The sequence below is a fragment of the Telopea speciosissima genome, chromosome 3 (genome assembly GCF_018873765.1).
Source record: "Telopea speciosissima isolate NSW1024214 ecotype Mountain lineage chromosome 3, Tspe_v1, whole genome shotgun sequence".
In the NCBI taxonomy this organism is placed as follows: Eukaryota; Viridiplantae; Streptophyta; class Magnoliopsida; order Proteales; family Proteaceae; genus Telopea; species Telopea speciosissima.
Window position 1 is genome coordinate 71920345 of NC_057918.1, and position 23563 is coordinate 71943907.

Here is a 23563-nt window from a genome sequence, read left to right on the forward strand (position 1 = left end):
GTCTCTCCCACCCCCACTCCCACCCCCCTTTTGGTAGATATGGAAGTACATATTACAGATTTATACGGATCACCTACTTCTACAGATAGGAGTACAACATTACTAAGCTACTGAGTGAACAGAATTCCAGGGAACCTGGGGATTGGAGGGGGAAGAAGGGAGGCAAGAAGGAGAGAGAGGATCCCAGGCAACTCTATTGGCAGCAATCGTTGGCATGCATTGTTCGTCATTGTGTTGAACTAAACAATTAAATTGAGTTTGAGAGAAACTGGATCTTTCTTTAACCTTATTTCGAGATAGAATTGCCTCGGACTAAAATCAACATCAAACCATTTAAAAGGCCAATTCGATTTCGATTTAGTACGTAGATGGATTTAAAATGAATAGTTGGCAATCTTTTCGATATAGAATAATCATATCGATAAAAATGACTTGACCCATTTAATTGTTTACTAGATAAAAAAGTAGAAGAAACTTTTTTATTCAATGTAAGGATGTCCACGGATATTTGAAAATTTGTAATCGATCCACGTTCGTATTTGTGTAGGAGAATCCAAATCCGTTCGAAAATTAATCATATACAAATATGATAATCCCTCTATCGATCCGACCGATAAATATCCGATCCGTTTCGCAATTCGACGGTAATAAAATGTCTGAAATATATCTTTGTGTCCGTCTATTCAATTAAATTTCTTTATTGGATTTTGTTTTCTTATATTTATAATTTTATAAGTTAAAATAATATGATTTTTTTTCTTCTAGATTTTCTATTCGTTATATATATATATATATATATATATATTGTTTTTTATGTATTGTGATACATGGAATCACATATCTATTAAAATAAATACAAAATAAAATCAAAAATAAATAAAATAATAAAATCAAAGACTAAGAAGAGTGAGTGTAACCTGGGGTTCAAAAACAGATTAATATTTGCCATTTGTGCAAGGCAGCACCCCAATCCACCGCTAACTGTGGATAAATTAATCAAGGTTAAGACATTTAGAAAGTGTTCTATGGTAGCCTTGACAGCAGGGTTAGAGAATCTAGCAGCCTCAGCCGTTGTCAGTTGTTGCTGGCAGTGGGAGTGGGGAGAGAGAGACAGATGAAGGGATAGGTTGATAGGGTTTCATAGAAAGAGAGTTACAGTGAACAAGAGAGAGTGGGAGAGAGGAGGAGGAGGAGGAGGAGAAGAAATGCAAAGAAAAAGGGACATCAGCAGCATGGATCGAGAGCTGGTACGGTTCTCGTTCAAATTTTTTTGGGTCTCCATCAACCACTGTTTTGGTCTTTTGGTCAGTTCTTGTTGACTTGCATGGTTGGAACCACTGCCATGGCTGGAACCACAGTGGAGCAGTGCTCGGTTTGGTGATTTATAGCAATATCAATATGATCTTCAATTTCCTCTCTTCAATAGCAGCAGCAACAGCATCGAGCACCGATGATGATTTATAACAGTAACAACAACACCAGCGTTAATTCTCCTCTTCGCAGTTCGCCGGAGAAGAAAGAGAAAAATAAAGAAAAATGAAAGTGATACGTTATTTGGGGGAGATGGCTTGGGCTACCCTTATAAGGGTAAAATGATTCATGGGAAAAATTATAAGGTAATGTGGGATTTTTCAAAGTTTAACTACAACTAACTGTTTAAATTGACGGACTTATTTGTAAGCCTCTCAATAATTCAAGGGGTGCACATAAAAGATGAAAGGGGGTTGTTTTGTTATTGTTTCAAACACCAGGGGGTGCATGTAATTTATTCAAAATAATTTAATCGCTTGCAAAGGGTCCAAGCTTGATTAATCAGTAAACACAGAGCACCTCCATGGCATCACCATGTCTCCTCCATCAAAAGGCTCGAATTTGCACCTCAGCATGAACTCCTCAGCTTTGAAGTAGTCGTTTGAATCTCCATCACATATATACGACTAATCGACTCTATTTCCTCTTAAGCGTTCCTGCCTCCAACATGAACTCTTCATTACTATATGCGAATTCTTCTTCCCTCACTACAAATTTCTCAAGAAGATCTTATGCGATGGATTTCTCTGGTCTAAAGAAGCAATACCCAGTTCGGATTTCAAATATGTTTCTTAATATTTCGTTTTCAGCTGAGAATCTGGCGGTGAACTCTCGATTCAGGACCTCTCGTTCGATTGTAAATTGCTTGACTGGGGAGGTCAAGCCATCTGAATCTGAATCTATGAATCGAGGGTCGGAAGGGGAGGTTGCAAATGGGTTTTTTCTCGAAAGTGAAGGAGAAAGTAGATTGAATGTCGTGATGGGAAAGCCTTCTCTTCCGGCGTTTGTTCCAGTGGCGAAGCTGAGCTTGGCTGATCAAGCGTTCTTCCTCTTGGCCTTCATTGCTTGCACTGTATGGCTTCTTTCGCTTTCGTCTCGTTTATGATTTGTTTATCGGTTAGATTTAGTTGAATTCTTTGTTTTCGAAAATTAATATATATGTATTTTTTGTACTTTTAGTTGTGCGTTAGAAATGAATTGAACCATGCTTTTTTGTTTCATTGAGTAGGAAGTTGATGTTTCATCTCGAATTTATGGAATCATCAGTTACAAACAAGGTTCTAAAACTCGACTAGGTTTCGACCAGCCAAAAAACGAATTCGTCTCGGTTTCGACCATATCTCGGTCGAAACTTGGGACTTTCTCCAGGCTAACTCGAACCTTGATTTCGAAACCCAAAAGTTGGTTTTTTGCCCTGATTCTTATTGTGCTGCCTATTTTTTACATTTTAAATTCAATCCCTGCATTAGTTTCACATAGAGAACACTAAAAATATTACTTGTGGTTTTGATCCAAGTTTGATACTGTATATTGTTCTTGGACATGGTATCAAATAAGGTGTGACCGGAACATAACTCCTTTAATATAAATGAGATTTAAGCAATCTTGGATTTGTTAGAAAGCTTTGTTTTGATAGCTTTCCAATAAGTCCAAGATTGCTTAAATCTGATTTATATTGAAGGAGTTATGTACCGGTCAAACTTAATTTGGTGTGTGCAAATGCTGTCAAAATCACTTTGAATGAAAATATATTTTGGACATCAAAACAAATGAATATTTTACCGCATTTTTGGTTTTTAGCAATGTTTTGCTATATTGACATTTATGGAATTTTTAAATTTGAGAAAAACCCCAGCATTAGAAAGTTGAAAATTGCACTTACAGTCAAAAATCCAGTTTTTGTTCTCGAATTGGGGGGTTGACTTTTTTTCCTTTTGGAATTTTATTTTTTAACTATTTTTATTGGATTAAAATAGGCGGTATTTGCTTATTTATGAATAATATCTTAAGTAAATGAAACATTTACTTAAATGATATTAGACATAACTAACTGTCTGTCATGGTTTCTGGCAGTTTCTAGCATAAATACCTATCTGTCCAAGTTTCGAGCCAAGTTTCCCCTAGTTTCGATAGGCATATGTGTCAAAACCACCGAAATATGGTCGAAACCATCGAAACCCGGTTGAATCCAAGGATTTTATAAAATCCCCCTTCAACTAGTCTCGGAAACCTGGGAAACCGAGTTAACTCAGTGGTTTCGACAGGTTTCGGTCGAGTTTTTGTTCCATGGTTACAAATTGTCTTAATTCAGTTATTTAGTACTGATGCAATCTTATACCATAAATGCAGACTTCTATAGCGTTTACAAGCCTCGTGATTGCAGCTGTTCCTACTTTATATGTAAGTTATTGGACTCCACATGCTGGTCACAATTTCAATATTTTTATGAAAGTATTCAAACAATCACATTAATTTTTTTAAAACTTTGTAGTCTTTTGGATTTATTGAGGTGTAGTTGTATTGGTACAAAGGTTTTGGTTGTGGGTAGACATCATCCTTTTTCTATTTGAGAAGAAATAAACCCTGTTTTCATTGTTTGCTTTCTTTATCCAATTAAAAACATGTTGCAGTTATATCTAAGATATTCTTCATCAACCTTGCTTGGGATATGATCCATCATATGGGCTGATCGTCTCATTCATCTTTCATCTTAATGGTGACTATGTCTTCTCATAATCTCTCTTCTTATTGAATATCTTCTGGAAACTTAATTACAAAGAGAAAACAGAAAGAATAACATATGTGCAAGGATTCCTTTTGAATGAATAACCGAGGCCATGGGTCCATCATTACATTTCCTACCGAATAATAAGTTCTTCTTCTTCTTCTTTTTCTAAATGAATAACTGAGGCCAAGGGTCAATCGTTATATTTCTTACCAAATAAGAAGAACAAGGTGAAGGTCACCATGTGCTTATGACTTAAAACTGTTATGGATTTAAATGTAATGGAATTGTGGCCAACACCAATATAGTTGGGATAAGGCTTAGTTGAGTTGACTTTCCTATTCCTGCAAAGAGAGTGGATCAGCCTACATGGGCTTTCAACTTCCTAGAAGATCAAGACATAAAACTCTAAGGTTTTCTTTTCTTTTCCAGTAGCCAAGAAAGTTTGAAGATAAAACTTAGTTATCCACATGACAGCTCTCAGTTTCTCTGTTATATCGTAATTTCAATTAACAGCTAGCCGAATGTTGAGAAGGATGAGTGGTAAAACTAGAAAAAGATAAGGAATGAAGAGATTAGAGCTAATTTAGGAATACCTCCGATATATGATAATTTGCGAGAAAGTCGTTTGAGGTGGCATGGACATGTGCCATGGAGCCTTTGAATGCTGGAGTAAGGAGGGGTGATTTGATTAAGATTGAAGGAGCTAAAAAAGCCAGCAGTAGGTGTAAAATGACTCTAGAAAAAGGGGGTGAGGAAAGACATGCATAGCTTAGGACTAAGAACAACTGAACAAGTATGACTTTGAATAGAGCTGATTGGAGAAAAATGATCCATGTAGCCGACCCCATTTAGTTGGGATAAGGCTGAGTTGAGTTGAGAGCTTGCCAAATGTATTTTTTGGAAAAAGAATTTTATTAGACCGAGAGAAGAAGAAGAAAAGGGCCAAAGGCCAAATACAGTAAACAGAGATGGAAGCCTACAAAACAAGAGCAAAAACATTACAATCTGGGAGAAACTGTAGCAGAAACAGAGCAATACAATGGCAGGGAAACACAGCAGCAGCTACTAGGGAAAAAAAAAACAAAACTACTAGTCTCTAATTAACTGATCAATATTTTCTATTAACAAGCAGCTGGATATTCTCTCAAATTCCATGCTTTGAGGGCTCCAATATGCTGAAGAGTCCCAAAATGACTGCAGTACTTCAGCAAGTCATTGTGCCTATCTACCAAGACTCTAAAAGACAGCTCGGTCATCTTCTGTAATTGAGCCATAAACTGTAGTTGCATCCCAAGTAATCCTCCTTGTTTTCTCAGCCATGCTGAAGCTGTAATCACCAAATCAATCTTCAATACAGTCAAAAACAAATTTGAATCCCATATTACTAACATGCCTTCTGAAGCACCTTGTGATGGTTTGAAACAATATCCAAAACTTCTCCATCCCCGTATTCTGACCATGGAGATCCAGGAGATCTTGGATTATGCCAATTTGGGCTTTAAATCTGCAGCATAAGTAATGCAATATGAAAATCCAGATTATGGATCTCAGCTTCAAACAGGCCCAATAATCAAATCTGTGATCAGGTCTGAAATAAATGAAGCAACTGCAATGTTAAGGAAGGAATAAAATTGTTGGACAAGGAGGTAAAAGAGATGACATCGTCTTCTTGGGAGGAAGAAGAGAGGAGAAGAGAGGAAATCAGGTATGGGATGCCAATCCTGTATACACTGCTCAACCACACCAAAAATCTAAAACTTATATTCTATTGAACAATGGCAGTCACTTAGAGTGGGGAGAGTGAATTAGTGAGTTCCAAAAGCTCATTCCCTTAGACCTCACTAAGGTAATGACTTCTCTGGTGCTCAGTCACAGTCAGGTAAAAAAATTATATTCTATTCAACAATGGCAGTCACTTAGAGGGGGGGGGGGGGGGGGAGGGCTGAATTAGTGAGTTCCAAAAGCTCATTCCCTTAGATCTCACAATTTCAGGTAATGACTTCTCTGGTGCTCAGTCACACAGTCACAATGTCTGGCAGCCCTCAATCAATTGCACACACACTTTGCCAAGAATTGATTGGTTGGTGCTGGTCTTTTTACCTGTAACACATACACACAGTCGTGTGTGCACACCCATCTTGCAGAAATTTTTCTCCACATATATCCACACAAACAATCCACAAGCAATCACCCACACCACAAGATTTTTACGTGGTTCAGCACATGCCAACATCCACGGAGCAATGCCCCCTAATCTAGATTAGATTTAGTCCCAAATAACCCAGGAATACTCAGCAGTCACAAGAACTCAAATAGAAACAGAACCAGAAATTATAAGGTTAGGATTTTAGTCCAACCAGCCAACTGATGGACACCTCCTTTGGATCAAAGGTAGAGAATGCTAGGGAGAGGCTGTCTTCAAAATGTGGTTCACTTCTGATGGCTCGATGTGAAGTTATCAAGGAACCACCAAAATAGAAGGTTAAGGGAAAACCTTCCAAATCAGGCTGGGTTAGTCCCCAGCAGCAACCGAGTGTGAAACTTGGTATGTATAACCTGTTCTGCAGCTTTGGACCTGTTCGGATGGTTAGAATGGAAGATGGAAGGTTGAAGATGAAAATAGGAAGTAATGGGAAGATGGAAGTTTCAGACCATGGAATGGAAGGAAGGTGTGGATTGAGTGGACTGGATGGTGGAATGGTGTGGTACTCAAAACCCAGCAAGGTTTGGTGGAGGGATATGGGGGTATCACACTCAAAAGTTGCAGCAAGTCTCCAAGCACAGGGATACAACTGCCTGCACTTGACGGAAAGAACAACAGCTGCAGCAAGATGGCTCGATCTCCTTGACTGAAGAACAGCAGCAGCAGCAGAACTGGATCAGCAGTAATCACACTCGATTGATCTTCTCAGTGGGTGGAGCAGTCACAAAACACAGCAGCTCTCAAGGATCGATGGAAAGGCAGAGGAGGTAGAAAAGATAGAAAAATAGAAGGTAGGGGGTAGGGGGGATGGGCCTCTCACCCTGGGTCTCTCACCCACAGCTATCTCATCTGTTGCAGCATAGGAGGAGCTCCCATACATGATGGCTAAGTGGCCAAAATATTCTTTTCTCTAATAATCTGACTTTCATTAAAATCTAATGCCTTTTTAATAGGAAGGCTTACAATAGAACTTCCAAAAATAAAGCTAGTCTAAAATAGAAACTGAATAAAATAGAAACTACTAAATCCTAAGAGGAATTAACTAAATCTACTTGGCTTTATAGCTCAGCCACAAAATAGAAACTTAAAGTAGATACTACTAATTATGGAAACTTATAAATTGCACTCAGACCCAGCTGACTGGTCAAAGAGGATCCTAGCAGAATCATGGAGCATCTTTGACTGGTCAAGGTGGATCTTTAACCAGATTGTTGGGCATCTCAGATCCCTTCTTTGCTGGCTCGAGTTGGCCCTGCTGGGCTGGCTCGAGCTGGTCCATTGGCCCAAAGAGGGGCCTGGTCCTTTGTCTCTTATGCTGGCCAGAATCTACATCACCAGGTAGAGAGGAAGACCTAGAAAAATGCGCCACAAGTTTCTGCATGTGCAAACAAAGTATTCTGGTCACACTGTACTTCACACATTCGAGACCATAACTTCTTCGATCGGACTCAGATTGAGCCATTGAGCCGATTCATGAGGCATATGAAAGTAGACTTGATCTCCAACTCATTTGCCACATTAGCCTCTCTACTATTCTCAGCCATGTCTACGTATTGCCACAACTGTCACTACACTGCACACAGTTTCAACAAATAGTGTTGACAATCAAGGTTCAAAATCTCGCGAAATTTCGGCGATATTTCGCCAAATGTCGTATATCTCAAGCTGTCCGAGATACGATACCAATCCGAAATGGAAAAATACCATATTTCGCCGATATCTCGTGAGATATCGACGAAATATTGTGGACTCACGATATATCGCGAGATATTGAAAAAGTCACTAAAAGTGTCATGTGCAATATTTTGAATATTTCGGAAATTTTGGTCATCTCGTTTCTGAAATTTCGGTAATTTCGGTAATCTCATTTCGAAAATTAAGGAAATCTCGGTCATTTTGGCATTTTACACCCACAGAAAAATACCATATTTCAACGAAATTTCGGTATCTCGGAAATTTCGGTCAGACCGAAATACCGAAACGAAACGAGATTTAGTACCATGTCGACAATAATGACAACCATAGCTTAACAATCTCCCTCTTTGAAATTGTTGGCAACACACAACACGGCAAGTTGGCAACACTCAACATTGAGAGCTTTTCTCCCCCACTGCCACTTCACTGCACTGATCTGCAAGCTGCAAACTCTCCCTGTTTGCAATACCTGTAGGACTTCTCTTCCTCATTCGGTGATGAGGATTTTCTAATGAGGACTTTATCCAAAGGGTGCTGCACAGAATTCCCCCTGACTCGAATATGGGAGCAAATGATATACAGTCACCATGCCCCCCCTACCCCTTGTGCGCCCTGCACACCTAATGATTGGGAAGAGTAACCCCTCCCAACTTCTGTCGAACGCATTCAAAGACCTTGGACAGTGGTTTGGTGAAGATGTCTGCCACTTGCTCTACTGTGGGGATGAATTCCAACTAAACTTCTCCTTCAACGACCTCCTTGGATGGCTATATGCCTGGTCTGACTTCTGAGAGTGCATCACTGGATTCTTGGAAATGTTGATGGCACTTGTGTTGTCACAGTACATTGACACTGGCTTGCTCAACTTAATGTCTAAGTCCTTCAACATCTTCTTCATCCACAAAAGAGTACAACATGAGGTTGCTGCTACATACTCTGCTTTTGCTATGGATAGGGAGACTGACTCCTGTTTATTGCTGTGCCATGCAACCAACCTGTTACCTAGAATGCACCTCCATTTGTGCTCTTCCTAACATCCACGCACCCTGCCCAGCCAGCATCTGAGTATGAGGATAGAGTGAAATCCATGCTCCATGGTTCCCTTCAGACATTTGAAGATCCTCTTCACATTGTCAAATGAGATTCTATTGGGCTGGCTGGAATCTGGCTACCATGCACATTGCCTGCAAAATGTCTGGCCTGCTAGCTGTCAAATATAGCAGATTTCCAATCATTGACCTATATTGTATGGTCAATTGATGGAATGTCATCCTTCTTGTTCAACTTACACCCAGTCATCATAAGTGTACTGACAGGCTTACAATCCTCCATAGTGAATCTCAGCATTTCCTTCACATACATGGTCTGAAATATGAATATTCCTTTATCAGACTGACTAATCTGCAGACCCAGGAAATAGGAAAGTTCACCAGTCATTGACATCTCAAACTCCTAGATCCTTTCAGAAAATTCTCTGCACAGCTCATCTCTGTCAACGTACACAACAACAAGCTGACTGTTTTCTTCAATTTTGATGTACAGATTGTTGTCTACAAGACCCTTCTTGAATCCCAGTTTGCACAAATAAGTATCCGATCTTGAATATCATGCTCTAGGTGCCTGTTTCAACCCATAACAAACCATCTTCAATCTGCAAGCTCTGCTACGGTCATCACCCAACTAGAATCCATCTGGCTCAATGTAGACCTCCTCGTCTAGATACCTTTCAGAAAAGCTGACTTTACATTCATTTGAAACACCCTTAAATTTCTGTACATTGCCAATGCAAGAATCCGGATTGCCTCCACTTGAGCGTACCCTTTGCAAACAAACCTTGCTTTATTTCTGACAACCTGACCATCTTTATTAAGCTTGATCTGAGGACCCATTTGGTGCCAATGGCATTCTTCTTTGTTGGCCTCGGAACCAACTCCCAAGTCTGGTTTTTGTCAATCTGGTCCAGCTTCTCTTCTATAGCCTTTACCCAACTTTCATCTTTACTTGCCTCAACCATATTTTTGGGTTTATTGTGAGACAAGAGGGAGTAGGTGTTCATTCTCCTAGTCTGCACTCCTGCACTGAGATTGCCAATACTTCTGTTCCATTTTCCCTTTCTCTGCCTTCTTTCCTCATCTGTCTCTTTTTTTGTCACTTCCTTGTCTAACTCATCTGCTCTTCTTTCAATCCCATCTTACTCATTCTCTTCAGTGAGATCCTCATAGGTGGGAGAGTCACTTCGTTCACTTCTAAGGTAGTCCCTCTTTTCATCTATCTTGACATCTGCATTTTATGATGTCCTCCTTAGCCTTTTGTTGTAACACTTATAGGCCTTGCTATGTGAAGAATAACCTAGAAAGATGCCTTCATCTACTCTATCCTCAAACTTTCCTAAATTTTGCTCAAACTTCTTGATGTGGCATTTGCTTTCAAAAACTTTGAAGTACCTTGCAGTTGTTCTCTTTCCAAACCACAGTTCATAGGGAGTTTTGCTCTCATGAGGTCTCAACACGCACCTGTTCTGGATATGCACTGTTGTATGCACTGCTTCCTTGAATCTGTCTGCCACATTGCTCTCTGCCAACATGGTTCTAGCCATCTTCTGCACTGTTCTGTTCTTCCTCTCTATAACACCATTTTGTTGAGTCATTCTTGCAGCTGAAGTCCATCTTTTGATGCCATGCTCATGACAATACTCTGTGAAGTCCCTCCAGGTGTACTCTCCTCCTCTGTCAAATCTCAGTCTCTCAGACACTTTATCTTTTTTCCAGTTTCATTCTCCACCTGATTCTTTAAGACTTTGAATCTCTCAAGTGCCTTTGATTTTTGCTTCATAAACATTACCCAAGTCCTTCTTGAGTAATCATCAATACACAATATAAAGTATCTCTCCCCACTGATGCTTTGTATCCTCATAGGCCCACACAAGTCAGTGTGCAAAAGTTCCAAGGGCTTGCTTGTGTAGTATTCTTTTTCCTTAAATGAAGTCCTAGTCTGCTTCCCTTTTTGACAAGATGCACATATGCTGTTGAAATGCTTCTTGATACTGGGGATAACCCTTATTGCCTTTTTGGAGGTGATCTTGGCCAAGTTTTCAAAACTGATATGGCCAAGTCTCTTGTGCCACAGCTACTGCTCCTCTTCTTGTCCAATCAAGCACGAACCCTCCATGCTCTCTGATAGAGTATACAAATTCCCTGATGTCCTTAACCCTACTGCCACTAGCTTGCCATTGCCAGTCTTTCTGATCTCACAACCCTTCTTGTTGAAGATCACATTGTGTCCTCTGTCACAAATTTGACTAACACTCAACAAGTTGTATTTTAGTCCAGTTACAAAAAGAACATCATTGAACTTTACCTATCCATTATTCAGTCTGACAGTACCCTTTCCAACAATCTTGGCACTGTCATTGTTGTCAAACTAAACTGAACCTCCTTTATATCGTTGGAGCTTCTCAAACCTCCTTTAATCACCTGTCATGTGGCCTGAGCAACCACTGTCAATAATCCAAGGGGTGGGTCTGTCCTGAGCTTTGAATTCTGTCTGTACAACCAGGGAGCTGTCACAAATTTTCTCTGCATTGTTCTTCTCCTTCCAAACTCTTCTCTTATCTGACTGAGTCTTCTTACTTGCCTTCTGATTGGCCTTTATCTGAGTCTTATTCAGAGGCCTGCTACTCTCTTCTTACTTGGGGTGCCATGGTAGGAAAGACTATCCTGCACTCCCTTGCTATATGCCCAAAGTTATGGTAGTTGTAGCATTCAACACTGTGCTCCATCAGCGATGAGAAAGAGTTTCTGCTAACAACATTGCTTGACCTTATGTTGAACTTGCAGGTAGCAATCTTGTGACCTAAAGTATTGCATTTGAAACAATACACATGAAATTGAGGCTTGGCCCTTGGTGGTGTTCTCTGCCAAGGTGGGGGGCCATATGCCTCATTGGTCTTTGGAGAGTGACCTTCTTGCAACTGTTGTGGTCCACCCTCTTCCCTTGCCATGCACTGCCATTCCCATTTCCTTGATCTCCTTGAGGTTTTTGTCCTTAATTCTGGCATGATTATCAACTGTGCCTTTGCCCTTTTCCTTTGTCTTCTTTGATGACTCACCTTCCTCAAACCCTAAGCCAAACTTGATGTGTGGTGGTCTCTGGTAGCTCAAGATCTAATTTGCCTCCTTGAGATTCTTGGTGATTTTTTTGTTGCTTCTCTCTAACTTCAGCTTATTGCTGCAATGAGCTCACCCTTTAGGTCAGCTTCTGCTTTTTGCTCTTCTCCATCTGACTCTACCTCTTTTTGCTCTGGTTATTTTTCTTCAAATGCCATAAAGAGAGGTTCACTTCCTTCATCCTCAGAATCATCTTCAAAGCTGTCATCTGAAGAGTCGACACACTTCCTTGAGATGCAACTTCTCCTTTTGGGTTTACTCTTCTAAAAGGCTTTATTCTTCTTTCATTGCTTCCTTCAAAGTTGTCTTCTTCAATTTCTTTCTTGCTCTTGAGTGGAAACTTTGCAATAAAGTGCCCTATTCCTACAAAGCTGAAGCACTTGAGTAGAAGTTTTCCCTTGTACTTGCCTTTGCCTTCAATTTTCATACAAAATTTGCTACATCCTCGACTGAGTCATCCTTAACCTTCAAATTTTTTAAGGCTTTGAATGCACAGCTTCCTTATCTGTGGATTTTTTAATACATATTCTCATCTCATAGGCTGTGTGTGCCATGTAGCTCATCTAATGTGAGCATCTACAAGTCCTTGGCCTCCTTAATAGCTGAGATCTTGGCATCAAACCTGGTGTGCAGAGATCTGAGGACTTTCTTAACAATGACTGAGTCCTTTAAAATTCGCCCAGTCCTCTGATGGACTTTACCACCTCATTCACTTTGAGCATGTGACTCTCAATGTTCTCTTCTTCTGTCATTTTCAGTCCTTCAAATTGTGCTCTATGGACTTGAAGCTTGGCCTCCTTAATCCTTGCATCCCTTTTATGGATGCTCTTCAGCTTATCCAAAACTTGTTTGACAGAAGTAGACTCCATTACATTGACTAGCTCACTATCCATCAATCCACTTTTAATGGCTTTCATTGCCTTATAGTTGGTCTCATACTTCTTCTCTTGTCGTCTGCGGGAGTATCACCAGTCATGGTCTATCCACATTGAGCAGAAGCACAGTCGTCAGATCCCAATGACCCCAAGTAGGTCTCCATCCTGTTCATCTAGAAAGAAAAATTTGTGCCATCGAAGAGGGCCCTTTCCTGACGAGCCTTCCCTGAAGCCATTAAAGTTAATAGAATCTCACAGAAGCTGAATAAGCTGATACTGAACCTGGCGCTCTGATACTAGTCACTGAGAGGGGAGGAGGGGTTGAATCTGTGAGTTCCAAAACTTGTTCCCTTAGACCTCACAATTTCAGGTGATGACTTCTCCGGTGCTCAGTCACACAGTCACCATGTCTAGCAGCCCTCAATCAAGCGCACACACATATCTGCCAAGAACTGATTGGTTGGCATTGGCCATTTTACAAATCACACAGACATATAGTCGTGTAACACACCTTGCCTTTCAATCATAGGCACACAATCCCGTGGCAAGGTCTAGCCAGTGTGCACATCCTTTCTGCAGAAAAGGCTCTCCATATATCTACACAAACAATCCATAAGCAATCACCCACAACACAAGATTTTTACGTGATTCGGCACATGTCCACATCCATGGAGCAATGCCGCAAATGGGCTTTGTATATGCTCAACACACAACACTTTTGATTGGTTCAACGATGTAGGAGCTCCAACCCTTGATTTACCCAGTATAAAACTATGAGGGCGTTACAACACCTCACTTTAGGTAGCTACAACTACCAGGGTACTACAACCCCCGTGTCCAGTAGCCACTGAACACCCCAATACAATGACAAGTGTGTGCTTATAACTTTGCCCTACAATTCAAGCACAAGCTAACATTACATCGACCTAGGTCTAACACATGGGGAGTACAAGAATACAAATGAAACAAACTACAGAGTAGAAATCCTTAGAACTCTTACATTGTTTCGATTCTTGGTACTCTGGGAAGCTCCGATTCACCAACCACTGCTTTAATGATCACTGGTATCTTCAACTAACTCTTTGATGAGAGGAGTTTGAATCTTCAAGTAAAACCCCACTTTATGGGCTTATAAATTAGCCCAACAACAACAACAACAACTCAGCCTTATCCGGACTTAAATGGGGTCGGCTTAATGGATCCAAGTAGAGACAAAATAAAAAAAATATAGAAGTAAAGGGAAGTGGCAAACAAAATCGACACAAACTCTAGGGTATCGACCCTTTTTAGCTACTTACCGCTTCTTAACTGCCCAACATTCTGCTCTAGGCCTCGAAAAAGGGGTGTAATACAACAACAACATCACAACATAATGGTCCAACTAAATGGGGTCGACCACTTGGATCTTTGCTCTCCAATCAGCTCTATTTGAAGTCATACCAGGAACATGGCCTAAGCTAAGCATGTCTTTCTTCACCACTTCTCCTATGGTTATCTTAGGTCTGCCCTTGGCTCTTTTGGTTCCCTCAATCTGAATTAGGTCACTCCTCCGAACTGGGGCATCCGGAGGCCTTTGTTGAACATGGCCATACTACCACTTCTGCTATGGTTATCTTAGGTCTGCCCCTTGTTTGTTTGGTTCCCTCAATCTGAATAAGGTCAATCTTCCGAATTGGGGCATCCGGAGGCCTTTGTTGAACATGGCCATACCACCTCAAATGACTCTCTCTAAGTTTGTCATGAATCGGAGCTACTCCCAACCCGGCTCTAATATGGTCATTCCTTACTTTATCCTTCCTAGTTTTCCCACACATCCATCACATCCTCATCTTTGCAACACCAAGTTTATCCATATGACACTTCTTCACAGCCCAGCAAGTGCAGAAGTCGACCTCGAACCATAGTTTGAGAACTCGCGAGACCGAGATCTCGGCGAGTTTCTCGATTTTTTGAGAAACCGAGACGAGTTGGCATATGAGTTGCAAAAGTGCAACAACTCATATAGGGCAGGAAGTAAGACAGACACTTATTTATGCCTAATATCATTTAAGTAAATGAACATTTACTTAAGATATTATTCATAAATAAGCAAATACCCCCTATTTGAATCCAATAAAAATAGTTAAAAAATAAAATTCCGAAAGGAAAAAAAGTCAACCCCCCAGTTCAAGAACAAAAACTAGATTTTCGGCGGTAGGTGCAATTTTCAACTTTCTAATGCTTGGGTTTTTCTCAAATCTAAAAATTCCATTAATCTTAATATGGTAAAACATTGATAAAAACCAAAAGAACGGTAAAATATTCATTTGTTTTGATGTCCAAGAAAATATTTTCATTCAGAGCGATTTTGACAGCATTCGTGCACACCAAATTAAGTTTGACCTGCACATAACTCCTATTTGGACTTTGTTTTTGCAAAATTTGATAGTGCCATTGTGTTTAAATGGCCTAAAATAGGCTGAATACCAAGTTTTAGACCCAAACTAGGTCTAAAACCCATCGAGTTAAGGCTTCGAGTCGGAAAAAAAAAATGCACCAACTCGGCAACATCTCGACTCGACTCGACTCGGTTTTTTAAGGGACCGAGTTCCGAGTTAGTACCTTGCCTCGAACCAGGGAAACCAGCGGGAGATCGATTGCAGCCAGGATCAACACGATAAGGAACAAATTAAATAACTAAAACTGTTTTTTTTTTTTATTGCTGTCTTTTCTATTATATATGAATGGAAATGGAGAACATAAAGGATAAGAAAAAAGGAGAAGAAGATAAAGAAGAAAAGATAGAAGAGAAGGGGGGTAGGGGAATGTCTCTCTCAGCCTACATCTCTCACCACAACTATACCAGCTGTTGAACATGGAATGTTCTCCCATAACCGATGACACGCATGGTCTCTAAATTCTATTATTCAATTCTCATTCAAGTACAACTGATGGGGCCTATTTATAGCTTGGCCTAAGCTTCACAAAATGGAAAGTAACAAAAAAGGAAACTACTATCTTATAAGAGAATATTGAGGCTTGTACACCAAGTAATCTAAGACTTGACTAAGTAAGACATAACTAAGGAAACTGAAATAAAATTAGAAAGTAAACAAAAATAGAAACTTAAGTAAATAGTAACTAACTAAATCAGCAATAAAATCTGCCTTGTCTTGCTATCTTCAGTGGGGCCCACAGAATCTCAAATATTTGCTTGGATTTCCTTCTCCATACAAGGCTTATGGACCCTTTCCACGGTGGTAAATCTTTGCCTGCTAGGCAAGAGGATAGCAAGTTACAAATTCTGTCTTGGTAGGACATATATTTCTATTACGATGAAATTCATAAATGAAGTAGTTAATGGTGGGGTTACCATTATCCTTTGTGTAGTGACGAATCTTGTATGTGTTCCTAAGAATAAGAGAAGGAATTTGTCCATTTTTTGAGGTCTCAAAGGGTGGAAACACATAAGAAAAGAACTCGAATGGAAATGGAAAAGAGATATTACTCCCGTTCCTTTGAAAATGGTAAGATCTTTGGCGCAAAAAGAAGGGGTTGATCCGTATCATCTTGACTGGTTTTGCTTCCTCTCTTTTTTTAACAATAGCGAGTCGGGTTCTTCTCCTATCCGTATCGAATAGAACATGCTGAGCAAAATCTTCTTCATGTAAAACCTGCTCGATTTAGATCGGGAAAATCGTACGGAGTTTATGAAACCATGTGCTATGGCTCAAATCCGTAGTCAATCCTATTTCCGATAGGAGCAGTTGACAATTGAATCCCATTTTTCCCATTATTTTCGTATCCGTAATAGTGCGAAAAGAAGGCCCGGCTCCAAGTTGTTCAGGAGCCGGGTTGTCTCACATCACTGTTTATGTGAACAGTAACTATTTTTTTTTGGAAGTCTGTTTTGTCTTGTTCTTCATGCTTCCCTCTGGGTTGGGTCTGCCTTAGGTGATGCTCCATTGAACCAATAAAAACTTGCCACATCATCAGACCAGGCTGCCTCTCACAGCAGTCGAATCCACAACCTTATTGGGCTGGTTTTGGGCCCTGTTCCTGTGGGTACATATGGACTTGTGATCTACATCACCAGCATTCTACACCGTACATCATAGCTGGTCTAATGACAGTCCTATAAAATTTTCCTTTAAACTTTAAAGTGATATGTCAATCACACAGAACTCTGGACGCACTTCTCCACTTCATCCACCCTATTTTAATCCTCTGGGCAAAGTTGTCTTCTATGTTGCTCTCCTTATTTACAATTGATCCCAAATATCTAAATTAGCCCTATTACAATGAAACCCAAAAAAATCAAAGACCCAACCTATAATATAACTACCCAAAAGTCAATTTCAGCCCATTGGATTGCCACCAACACCTTATGGGTCTCCCAAGCTTGCACGTACTCCTCCATACAGGATTAATGTCTAATGTAATTGCATCAATATGTCATTAAATGCAGTTTTCTTCTCATCCAATCTCATCCCCCTCAACTCCATGGGATAGTCTTCGAATGTATTCTGGTAAACTTTTGCCCTTGTTGCTCTTCCAGAAGCTGGTTGAATATCAGTCATTTGAGAGAGTCCACTGTAAACATTTATGCTCTCTTGTTATTCCTCTGTTTCTTTGAGACCTTGATGTGTCTCCTTTGTTAGAAAAGCCCCCCCTCCCCCCCCAAAAGAAAAGAAAAACACATATCTTTCAGCATCGCCATTGTTTCATGCTTATACCATTTAAGGAAACACGATTCTGTTGGCCTCTGCCCATTGCCTTCTTTACCACCCATTCTGCTGGATCAATAGGGTTATCCAAGTCTTTCCTCCTTAGATTCATCTGAACCTGAGCAACTTGCAGATAATTCTCGAATCTGATTCATAAGAGTTGCCTCTGTATCCTTAGAGGAGCTTCTACAGTTTCTATGGAATGCCATGTTTGCTCGGTTGCTCCAGATCAGAAATTCACTGGAATTTTGTGATTCATCCCTCAGTTTTCAGTTCTTTGCTGACTAGACTTATTTCTCCATGTAAACAATTTGGCCTAGGGAGACTTCTAGCCAACGGAAGCACAAATTTGATATAAAAAAAATTAAAAGAACAGAGGTAAAAACAGCTTCCAGGTATGTCTAATTTTTTAAAAAAAAAAAAAAAAGGCTCTTAACAGTCCCCTGATTCACTCATTCACCCCACACTCATAGATATATTAGGTTGACTGGGTGAGAAGTTATGTTTGAGAATTTTATTTAACGAAACCATTTATATAAATGCTTCAAATTTTTGATGTTGCAAGGAGCCCTGAAATACTGGAGGCTGACAGATTTTCACTCACTCTGACCAATACTGTAAAATAACTGAGTGGTTGAAGTGTCTTAGGTTTCATGTCTCTGCTCTCTTATCTTCCTAATTGTAGATCCCCTGATATTCATTTAGAAGATCCTAAGAAGTTGTTGGTGACGTTATAGGTATGGTTCAAAATTTCGGTTTCGACCTGGACCGAAATATTACGGATTTCTTTCAACTGCACATTTCAGTTATCATTTCGGTGGCCAAATGGCCATATTTTGGCGCAGAACTTCAGGGAATCCCTAATTAATCATATTTGAACATATTTGAACCTTTAGATTGGAACACACCCAAAATGGTAATTTGCTTTGGAACCTAGGTTGCTAGTGTACGTTGTACCCTGCTATATACTTCCTCTAATATGGCTTATTGTACACATAATTCAGTACTACACACACAACAGTCAATAAAAATAATTGAAATATGTATTAAGAATGAAGAAAAACCATTTAATAGTTCACCAATGTCAAAAAGTGCCATCATAGACACTTAAACCCCATACCTACGTTAGTACAAGTACAACTATTGACACCCCTATGCTATGTCAGTACCACAGATTTCTGGGGAGCCTCAAAACTTCCAGAAGATTACTGCTGCTGACGGAACAGTTCCTCCAACTGTAGCACAAAAGATGGCCATGTCATGATAAGCCTGAAGAAACGCTTGAAGCCGTAGATCGGCCAGCGGTGTCTAACATATACACAATTGAGCCCCAACTAATATATATTACCCTATCTTTTCCAATAATTGTTTCAAAAAATCACTTTTTTTAGCCAGAAAATTTAGTAATAACTTAAAAATAGAAAATAAAATCCAACCTCGTGAAGTCAAATCGGCCTATGGTGTCTAACATATAAAAAATTGAAAGCCAACCACTACACATGTACCTTATTGGAATCTTACACAAATCTTGCTAAAATCTGGCAAATTATCAATGTAGATGCATAGTAGTCCCCAACACCTTGTACCACCAAGAACTGTAGGTGATTTGACCAAAAATCATGAAATCTGGGATGTCTGGGATTTCTGGGCTTTTCCCCCTCTTACTATTGAAACATGGAAAAAAAATAATGAAATGGGTCAAAATTAACTGTTTGATATCGTTTCGCCAAAATGATACAGAAATTTTGAACTGGTACTGAAATTTCAACCTAAAATACAGATTTTTTTTATTTGAAACATTGTATACCTACTGAGTTGATATGGGTTTCGTCTCGACTCTTCATGAAACCGAAAGATTTCGCAAAATTTTGGTCATTTCAACCGAAATCTCGAATTATGGTTATAGGAGTCCGAACTACCGAGTGATAGACTCTCAAATGAAGTGCAAGTCGTTATGGAAAGCTTGAATCCCTAGGAAGCTTCTACTCTAATGTGGAAAGCTGGGAAAGATAAAATTACAGTTCGATGATTGCCCTTTTAACAAGGTTGCCGAAACCATAATTGGAGATTGTTTTTAGGAAGATGAAGAGTGGCTCTTACATCGCCTACTGGCCCCACTGGAACCTCAAATATTAATGAGCCGGAGGCCAGGGCTCGCTTTCAAGGCATAGACATATTTCACTTAAAACTCAAGAAAAACAGTAGCTTTAGCTGAGCAATTAAACCCACTATGGTGATTGGAAAACATCATTAGAAGATGAAGGATCCAAACATTGGTTGTTGCGATCTAATAGTGAAGCCATTTTTTCACTATCAAAATAAGAAGTAACCATATAACTGGAGCCTTCTTCTAGATAGCAAGGAAAGCTTGGCTAGTTTTTGCACAACAACACGTGTAATATTGTGAATTGCATCATCTAATGATCAACTTCTTTGATATTCTAAAGATTAATAAATGTGGATCTATTCACATATGGATTATGGCACAATTCTTTACCATCGGCCCATCGCGCCTCTATCATCCACCTGGCAATTGACATATTACCATATATGTGCACCAAAGGAGATAGACACCCTTCAAAGATTAAAAAGTAGGAAAAAATAAAACATTAAGAAACATGAAAGATGATCTTATGTTTATTGAATTTTGATTAGGATCTGTTTTTGTATTAGCAGTCTGCCTGGAAATATTTATCTCACTAATTCTTATGTGCATCCAACTTTAAGCTCTATGATGTCTCTAACTTTAATGACTATAGATTCTCTCCATTTGTTCTCTAATCCTAGGCAATGGGGAGAGCCGCAACATCTCTTTCAAAATTGGCAGATACAGCCCGTGAGGAGCTTCCCAGTACAATGGCTGCAATTAGGCTTTCAGGAATGGAAATTAGTGATCTTACTCTAGAACTGAGTGATCTGAGGTAATGGACAGAGTGCTTACTAAACCCTTTTTGTCTTTGTCGAAAATGAGTAAATCAGTTCAGGTGTATGCTGCATCCTTACACTAGAGCAAGAGCAGATCTTATTTTTTTTTCTATTCAATGGTAAACTTTTTTTTTAGAGGGTGGATCTCTGTGCAACGGTAAGGTTGCTTCATTGCGGCCTAGTGGTTGAGGGTTCGAGTCAGGAAACAGCCTCTTCGTAAAGCGGTGGTAAGGTTGCGTACATTATGACCCTCCCCAGACCCCACAGTGGCTGAAACCTCGTGCACTGTGTATGCCCTTTCTTTTCTTTTGATTTTTAGAAGGTGCAGCCGTAAGTTAATTTTTTTATGTTCACATCCTTGTGTCAGAATTATAGTTGAAAAACAGAGTCTGAATTTTTATTTTTTTTTGTTTCTCTTTTATTTTTCAAGGCTTTCAATGATTTTGAACTTGTCCTAACACAAATGGTCTGTTCACTGTTCTCATTATATCATATGATATATATTTTACATTTATGGTATGGCATGGCATATGCATTCCAATAAATAGTTTGATTTTTTAATGAATACAAGGGAACAACAATAAGGTGCAAACATCGCAAAGAGATCATTATATTTAGAAACAAAGCAAACAGCCTTATCACTCGACAAAACATAACAACCCTCGAACTGATCTATTCCACAATACCCAATATCCATATCTAGCTCTTCTTGCCCTCTATTAGGATGATGTGGTTCCTAATGGAGTAATATATATATAGCTCTCCTAATCTAAGAGGGAAATCTCCAAGGGACAGCATTGGGAGAGAGGAGCTGCCAACGGCAATGGAATACTTGCCCTCTACTTCCATGTGGGCAGTCCACTGAGGAAGCTATATCAGGGCCGAAGACAATGTCTCCAATCACAGCCAAGAAATCTGTTATATGGAATGAGCCTGAGGAAAACTGATCATATTCCCTCTGCTGTCTCTGAAAGCAGCACCAATTCCTGCATGACCTGGTTGCTGTTCGGACAACCAACAGAATTGAACTTGATAAACTGGCCTGGAGGGGAAGCTCCAAGCTCTGACAAAAGGGAGGAATGGATAATTAGGGTGGCTGAGTAATTTTTGTCCGATTGGGTTCAGACAAAAAATATGGTATCTGGTATATGGCTTCCAACAAGAAATTACTTATTCTAGTTTAAAAAGGGATTGGTCCAGGTTTGGTAATTCAGAGAAGTTCACCGTTTTGTCTAAATTTGAAAATTTAAATTATGAAAAATAGTAGGTTCTTGGATTTTACGTTAGCATACCCATGTGGTATGTATCATTCAAAATTTTATTTCTTCCTACACTGTGGACGGTCAAAAACATAATTTTGAGTAGAATCATGCGCTTTTGAAATTTTTTTTTTTTTTTTTTGGGGGAGATGGTGGGTGGCGTGGGGGATCATTATTAGAAGTGATGCCTTGATCCACCTATGGCATTACTCAAGCCTCCAAATTTCAGTTAAGTTATTCCAAGACTTGCTTGAAAGAGGAGGGGAAAAGACATCAGGCAATGTAGGGAAAGCTAAAATCCTTTGGAATTTTGAGCCTGCTGCTAGTGAAAGCCTCTAATTTCCATTTTCACTTTCATAGGCTAAGTAGGGGGTAATTTTATAAGGGATAAATTAAGTCAATATAATGTGGATATAACATGGGAATGGGCTTCTAGCTCAGTGGTGGCAGCTAGCCAGTGGAGGTCTAGCGTTTTTTCCAGGGCAAGGTCGAGTGTTTGACCCTCCTACCCCCACCCTCTCTTAAGTAATAGTAATAGGTAGTAGTAGTAGTGTAATAATAAGTGGGCCAATTGGGCCCCTTATGGGTTTTTGTCTGTTCCCATTGTGGGTCTCACACCAATAATAATAATAATAATAATTTTAATATTAATATTAAATATTAATATTAATATTAAATATTAATGTTAATGTGGATATCATATGAGATCATGTGCCCAACATCATTAATCACTGAGCCCTTATAGGTGCCAAGAGAAGTGGTTTTTGACTCACCATCTGGCTGTCAAATCCAAGGGTTGATATGATACTCTTGTTCAGACAGCTGACCAGGTGGCGACATGTTTGACTTTTTTCTCATAAATCTTGTGAGTAATATAGGTTGTCTTTCTTTGCTTATGTTTCTCTGAAAAACTCCTCAGAGGAGCGGCTCCCTTCATCTTATGTAAATGGGAGACATGTGTGAAGTGTTGTCCAAAACTGATACAAGGAGTTGCTTTGTCATGACATGGCACCTAGAACTACCTAAACTTATGCATTGCTCCTCTATTACGAAATATGACACTATCTGTGTTCAGTAGACTGAAACCTATAATGCTAACTGGGGCAATAAATAAACTGCCCAATCCCCAATCATCAGGTTTGCTACTAGCCTTTTAACAATTGAGATAAAATTGCTTCTGCATCTAATATGTTTCTTTTTTTGTTGCTCAGCCAAGAGATAGCTGAGGGGGTTAGCAAATCTGCTCAAGCTGTGCAAGCAGCAGAAGCTGGAATTCGACAGATAGGTTCACTTGCCCGGCAACAGACGATCTGTATGTCAAACTTGCTGTAGCTTATCTTTTTGAATTTTTCATTTTTTATAAGTAAGCTTGCTATAGCATATATTACATTCTTTTTGGACTATCCTCTCGTTGAACTGATTATTTGGCTTGTTCATGATACACAGCTATGATACAGGAGAGGGCTAGTTTGCCAATAATTTCTTTGCAACCAGTCGTTGCAGGAGCTGCAAAGAAGACATCACGTGCTGTTGGCCAGGCCACAAAGACGTTCATGAATATGATCTCTCGGGGTGAATTTAACCCAGGGAATGAAGATAGTGGGACTGATAGATTGGATTTGTAACCCATTGTTATGCTAATGTTGGGATACTGTTGATGGATAAAAAGGTAAATATTGTAGAGATGTTAATCAT

General features: G+C 39.6%; 1 protein-coding gene across 1 annotated transcript; it reads left to right on the forward strand.

The window, feature by feature from the left end:
• The first annotated feature begins 1807 nt into the window (after positions 1-1807).
• Positions 1808-23563, forward strand: LOC122656962. Its single transcript, XM_043851668.1, has 5 exons — positions 1808-2383; positions 3661-3711; positions 20472-20605; positions 23080-23180; positions 23315-23563. Exons 1-5 carry the CDS (start codon positions 1979-1981, stop codon positions 23491-23493), a joined length of 870 nt encoding a protein of 289 aa, XP_043707603.1. The 5' UTR covers positions 1808-1978; the 3' UTR covers positions 23494-23563.